Source organism: Branchiostoma belcheri, unplaced genomic scaffold (genome assembly GCF_001625305.1).
Source record: "Branchiostoma belcheri isolate BF01 breed outbred unplaced genomic scaffold, Haploidv18h27 scaffold51, whole genome shotgun sequence".
NCBI classification, from domain to species: domain Eukaryota; kingdom Metazoa; phylum Chordata; class Leptocardii; order Amphioxiformes; family Branchiostomatidae; genus Branchiostoma; species Branchiostoma belcheri.
The window spans coordinates 581,116-588,048 of NW_017804143.1; the positions used below are offsets into that span (position 1 = coordinate 581,116).

General features: G+C 45.3%; 1 protein-coding gene across 1 annotated transcript in view; it reads right to left on the reverse strand.

The window, feature by feature from the left end:
• LOC109480529 (splicing factor 3B subunit 3) overlaps positions 1-6,933 on the reverse strand; it is a 49,209-nt gene that overhangs the window by 22,063 nt on the left and 20,213 nt on the right. Inside the window, exon 24 of the mRNA XM_019782739.1 lies at positions 5,164-5,288. Coding sequence (XP_019638298.1) covers positions 5,164-5,288 — 125 coding nt within the window. The remainder of the gene's footprint in view (positions 1-5,163; positions 5,289-6,933) is intronic.

Consider the following 6,933-nt stretch of genomic DNA (forward strand, 5'->3'; position numbering starts at 1 on the left):
CCACCACCACTGGCAGTTCCTGCATCAGCCTCCCCACACCAGCCAGGACACCTACTTACTCAAGACTCCTACATGGCCTCCACGTGGCCAACCTGGTAACTTGGGACTCACTACCCAAGGCTAACTATGTAGGGGATCTCGGAGCAACGAGCGGCCCCAGAGGTGCGGTAGGCATGACCCACCAATGTGTGGACACGCTCTGCCACCCACCATCGCTCGTCCCAGCTATGGGTTAAATAGTAGAGGACGATCACTACCTCTGGCGCAAAGGAGTACAACTCTGGTAACCGGCAAGAGGGCGCCTGTCGAATGTCACAGCAGCGGCCAGTGATCAAAAAGCAGGGAGTCCTCAGACCTGGGCAACTTACCATCTCTGGTCGAAGACAGGGATGACTAAGGCAAAGGGCGGAGGTAGGATGACAGCTTGCTGACCACCCTACAACGGCCAGAGGACTACGAGAAGGAAAACTCACATGACAAACCATACTGCAGGAGTGGCGCCCGCAGTTATTATAAGCAATAGAAAAACCATGATGGCGAATAGAAACAACACTAGGGTTAAAGTCCCTAACAGAGATCCCACCACAGGCCGAGACCCAAAGGGTTTCCATGACGACTTGTCCCCAAACCCACAAGGAAGGAACAAGCCCGATGGAGGTACCTGTATTGGGAGAAGTCTTGTCAACTGCAGGAGAACTACTACAATATCAACGCTCAATGTTAGAACATTAAAGGAAGCAAGATGCAGAGAGGAGTTGGCAACCAACCTTAGCTTGTATGAAATTGACGTTCTGGGAATCCAGGAGCACCGTATAGTACACGAGGAAGAAGTAAAGCACGAGGTCATCAACGGTCAACAGCTCATAACTACATCTGCAACCAGGAACCAGGCTGGAGCAGCTGTAGGAGGGGTAGGGATTATGCTCGGCTCAACAGCAAGCAGCTCACTGGCCAAGGTTACAAAAAACACAGAGCGGATACTAACAGCAAGCTTCCAGGGGAACCCAGTAGCAAGTATCATTGTCACTTACTGCCCAACCAACACTGCAGATGAGGATACAGTGAAGGCTCACTATGAGGACCTGGCAAGAGCCATTGAAGCCATTCCAGCCCACAACCTATTACTGGTAATAGGGGACTTCAATGCAAGAATAGGTGACCAAGATGCCAAGTTCACATTCCATAAGGAAACCAATAGAAACGGGAGACTGTTGTTGGATCTGGCTAATGAGAAGGACCTAGTCGTCTCTAGCACCGACTTTTGTAAGAAGGCAGGAAAGCTTTGGACCTTCATCAGCCCAGGAGGCATGAAGTACCAGTTAGACTACGTGCTTATACGTAGGAAATGGCGTAACAGCATGCTGAATGTGGAGGCATACAGTTCTTTTGCAAGTGTCGGCTCAGACCATAGAATTGTCTCTGCCAGGGTGAGACTGAGCCTGAGGAAGAAGAAAGCAGAGCCAAGGAAAAGGCCGTACGATTGGAACTTGTTCAAGACCAGGAGTGACCTACAGGAGCAGTTACACGATCGAGGTGCACAATAGGTTTCAACCATTGAAGGATCTCGAGGAATCTGCTACGGAAAGGTACGAGAGGTTCATCAAAGCTACCGAGGAGGCAGCAGAGAAAAGTGGTCCCACTCAGAAAGAGGGGAAGGAGGGCAAGACACTCAGAAGACCCCAGGGTGGCAAAGGTCAGACACGAGCTGAATGAAGTGTATGGGAGGTACAAAGAGAACACATCCGAAGCAAACAGACAAGAGTACAGACAGACCAAGAAGAAGCTAAAAGAAGCCTACATTACAGTGGAGGAAGAAGATCTTAGCAACAAGATCAGAGAGGTGGAGAAAGCTCATCTGAACTGCAAACATGGACAGAGCTGGAAATTGATTAATGATATCACCGACAGAAAGGCAACTAGGAAGGGTCAACTAGAAGGAAATACACAGGAGGAAAGGATTGAGAACTGGTACAACCACTTCAAAACTCTTCTTGGAAGTCCCCCTAACATCACGGACGAGGATGAGGAAATCCCTACTGTGTTCGAGGAGCTCGACATCAAAGTTGGTCCGTTCGAGCAGGGGGAATACGAGAAGGCTAAGAAATCTCTGGTTGAAGGAAAGGCTTCTGGAGAGGATGGAATACCCCCAGAAGTTCTGAAGAGATGCGGAGGGTTGGACAGAATCATCCTGGATTTCTGTAACAGAGTATTGACCAGAGGAGAAAAACCAGATCAGTGGTCCCTGCTAAACATCGTCCCAATACCCAAATCTGGAGACCTTAGACTTGGGAGTAACTACAGGGGCATCAGCCTGAGCTCACTGGTGGCCAAGATCTTCAACAAGATGCTGCTCAACCGAATAAGACCAGCAGTGGACGGTCTTCTGAGATGTAACCAAAACGGGTTCAGGGAAGGAAGGTCGACAGTTGGTCATGTTCTTGCACTACGAAGACTGATTGAGGGCATAAAGAGTCACAACCTACCTGCCATAATCACCTTCATAGATTTCAAAAAGGCGTTCGATACCATCCACAGGGGCAAGATGTTGAGGATCTTGAACGCCTACGGCAACCCAGAGCAGATCGTCCACGCCATCGGCAGTCTCTATGAGGGCACAATGGCAAAAGTGGTAACTCCAGACGGGGACACCAGGCCTTTTGAGATTCAAGCTGGAGTCCTGCAGGGAGACACCCTGGCACCGTACCTGTTTGTGCTAGTGCTGGACTACGCACTCAGGGTGGCCATAGAAGGGAGAGAAGAGGAGCTGGGCTTCCAACTGGTGAAGAGGAGGAGTAGGAGGATTGGGCCAAAGGTTGTGACTGACCTAGACTTTGCGGACGACATCGCCCTCCTTTCGGAAGAAGTCCACCAAGCCCAACAGCTACTCCGGAACGTGGAGACCTCAGTTGCAAGGGTTGGCCTACAGATGAACGCGGGGAAAACCAAGTTCATGGCCTACAACCAGCAGTCACCGGTTTGTTTGAAGACCACAGATGGATCCACTCTTGAGAAAGTGGAGGACTTCAAGTATCTTGGGTCCCACATGGAAAGCACTGCCAAGGACATCAACTCCCGCAAGGCAGCGGCGTGGAGAGCCTGCAACAAGATGGACAAGATCTGGAAGTCAGACCTGTCAAGCAAGCTCAAGACACGCCTCTTCCTCTCAACGGCGGAGTCGGTACTCCTGTACGGCTGTGAAGCGTGGACTGTGACTCCCAAACTGGAAAAGCAACTGGATGGCTGCTACACAAGGATGCTGAGGCGTGTCCATAATGTACACTGGGAACAACATCTGACAAACAAAGAGCTCTATGCTGGTCTCCCAAAACTGTCGACAAAAATACGAGCTAGGCGACTGCGGTTTGCTGGCCACACACTAAGGAACTGCAGGGAGATAGCCTCGAACCTTGTCCTGTGGTCCCCAGGACACGGGGGAAGGAGGCCGGGAAGACCACCCCTCACCTACCCAGATGTGCTGAGAAGGGACGTTGGCCTTCGGGCCGAAGACATGGGGAAGGTGATGGAGGACAGAGACTACTGGGCAGCCATTGTGGTTCGGGTGGCAGAGGAAGAGTGGCACCCGACTTAAGTCAAGTAAGTCAAGAGGTGTTCAAAAACTTTAAATATGTATTTTCCAGGAACTACAATGTACATGTATTGTAGAGTGGAACTCGTTGCCACCATGCACAGTTGGGGCATCATCACTAGAAAGCTTGAAACAACTCCTGCAGTTAGATGTGCAAAAGATTGGGTGTAACAGGTCATTTGGTGAAAAGATATTAAAGAGCAGATTCTTCCAGCAAATTGTCAGGCACTTTGTATTCAGCCATGTAGGTACATAAATTCTAGGATTGTTTGGAGGGTATTTGGGAGTTTGCAAGAGTAACTAATTTTTTTTCGCATGCAACTAGTGGGTACTTATCTTTTGACATACATACATGTACAGTTAAAAGCATTTTTCACTTCATAACATCATTCTTGATTGGAAAATAACACTCTCCTCACGACTCCAGTGCTCCTTTAAGTACACATCTTTTAACCCAGTCCATTAGAAAAGTTTTGTGATTGTCTTGTTGGCTCTGACATTCGTGAGCTTTGCTTTCAAACCATTAGTCGTCCTGTGTGTGCTGCTGTTGCCATCACCTTATCACGACTCTAACAGCACTTATCGGCAGAAACGGACATCTTGATGGCATGTCATCAAATCACAGACTCCCTCAGGACCAATCCTTCAGTACATGCTGTGAACACTTATTACTATAAAGGCCTAGAAAAGTCAGTGTTATGCTTCCCGCAGCGTCCTTTCTAGCCAGCCTTAAGTTTTTCTGCCACCTTAACCTTGTTTGATGTAACATCACGTCATGCGCCGATAATGTTGAATCATGACCCTCTAAAATGCTATTTCTTGCATTTTGAAGGGCAAATTTTGCAGGCAGACCTTAAGCTTACTTTAATGACATGCTGTACTTTCTTTTTGACTACAAGCTGATTTTTGTTTGTAAACGATGGTAAAAAATTGCCAGTATTTTGTAGCAGAACGTGTTAGTCCCTAGTCCACACACCACTGTGTGGCAGGTAGTCATGTTCTGCAGTATCCTGTCTTCCTGTTAAAGACCTGACAGGTTATACACAACACTCCTGCCAGGGTGAACACAGGAAGTGTGTGGTGCATGCTGTATTTCACATGCAAAATTTTCACATGCAAGATTTTCACACGCAAGATTTTCACACGCAAGATTTTCACACGCAAGATTTTCACATGCAAGATTTTCACATGCAAGATTTACACATGTAAGATTTTCACATGCAAGATTCTCACATGCAAGATTTTCACATGCAAGATTGCTTAGGCCTAGGAAAAAAATGCTGTGTTTCCTGTTTCAGTCCTAAAAAATTTGGGTCGACTAAGCTAGCCATTTGGGCGTAAGTTGGCAGTTTTCAGGGCGTGTTCAGGGGTTAAATTTGACTGAAATTTAACTCAAATTCATTTTGATTCCTCTAGAAAGGGAGGCTAAACGTGCATGTATCGAGTTTCAAAATCTATCTCATTACTTGAGTAACAATTTCTTTTCAAAGTTCGTACCAAATATTGTAACTGAGAAGCTATATTACTCACTAAGTAAACACAACATAGAATTCTGTCTGGAGTACTTAACCACAGACCTTTTGTGACGCCCCGTTGAGAAGTCCCCTATCCCAGAGTGCCTTGTTGCCGGTGGGATCTTCGTCCACCTCGTCTGTGACCCCTGCTGGGAGCCTCACCATCGACAGGTTCCCAAACTTGTCGCCTGGAACAAAAAACACATTCATCAACATTTCTGGTGAATTTCTTGCTTTATTCATTAGTGCACAGCAAGAAAATTTTATGGGTGACATCCTCCTCAGACTCCAATTTTCATACCTAATGCGATAGGATGGAAAAAACAAGTCATGCCAAAAAAAACAAGATTCCTTCTTTTTCAAATTTTGAGATCATAAACCAAGAATTGAAGTGACAAAACATGATATCACAACTCCATAAAAATTACTTGGTATGGCCTTATTGTGAGTATCTCTACCTACCTCTCTATGCATTTTCAGATACTGTCAGACCACCCTTTTAATTTGCTTAAGTTGGTCGGGAAACCAGAGACACTAGGCCTAATTCTTGTCTGAAGTCTCTAATTTAATCTACGTGTATTTTTGCTTCCAGTGACGTACAAATAACTATTATGTTAGACAAAAGTTTGTGAACATAACAGCAATCAACTGCTTTAATACCTACCTTTTATATCACATGTAGTTTGAAATTCATAACAGTTACTGCTTATTACTGTCAAGACCCACGCCTAAGTCAAAAAGTTAGTCAGGAGCCCTGAGGTAACAATGAAAATTACCTGCACCAGACAAATTTTACCTGCACCACGCAGAATTTATCAAGTATGAATCATAGTTCATACTAAATACTATACAGAAACCATTGCCATTATTTCTGGTGCTGTATTCTGTTACTTTGGTGGCAACAGTTAATGCAGAAAATAAAAATCCACATTCACCTAAATATTATCAAGTTTCTGACCAGAAATTTTTCACAATGTAGGGGTCAGGTACAGAAGGACAACTTTCTGTTCTGTGGCACAAGCTGTGCATTGAGTCTTAAAAACATGACCCCAGCATGTTACCAGACCACAGCAGGTCTGGTAATGCCCGAAAAATACCTGCACAGCTCCAATATCTCCTGCACTAACCTATTATACTATATATACATTGTATATGTCATGGGATTTCCAACTCTGATAATGACTCCCAGTAAAGCTAAGAAATAATCACAATCATTCTTTTGCACTTCAGTTCTGCCAGTAAGTGAAAAATAATGGCCTGGGATTCAACTATGGCAATTTGCACTCCGAAATTGATTTGGGTTCCTCAAATCCATCTCCAATTTTGTTACAAAAATAGGAACAAATGTCAGCTATACTGGAAACTATCAGTCTTCCATTAAGCAAAATTGTTCAGCCATAGGAGAAATGGGATATGTTGCTGTAAGAAATCTCCTTGCTTATTACTCATGACAGACATGTAGGAGGGAAGATTATAGGAGTGCATGACTGAATGACTTTTTCACTAAGTCTTTAAGGACAAAAAAAATGTCCAATCAACTATTAAAATCATTAACAAAGTTCGAGTGGGCTGCGGGCTGGGATCTTTACTGACGCGTGTGCAATTTTACACAGTCAAGAAAACAATTACCATTGTGCCACTGGGATGGGTGCGTTATCTTCAGAAGAGCCTTTGCTACATTTTTATCGCTAGGAAGGCCGCTACAGAATGCAATTTTAATGGCGCTTTTGTAGCGAGAAGCAGAACTCCAGTCAGAAGGTCTGAGTCTGAGGAAGGTGTCTGATAGACACTGAAACATGCAGGCTGACCTCCTGGCTCAAACTTTTTTCCTAG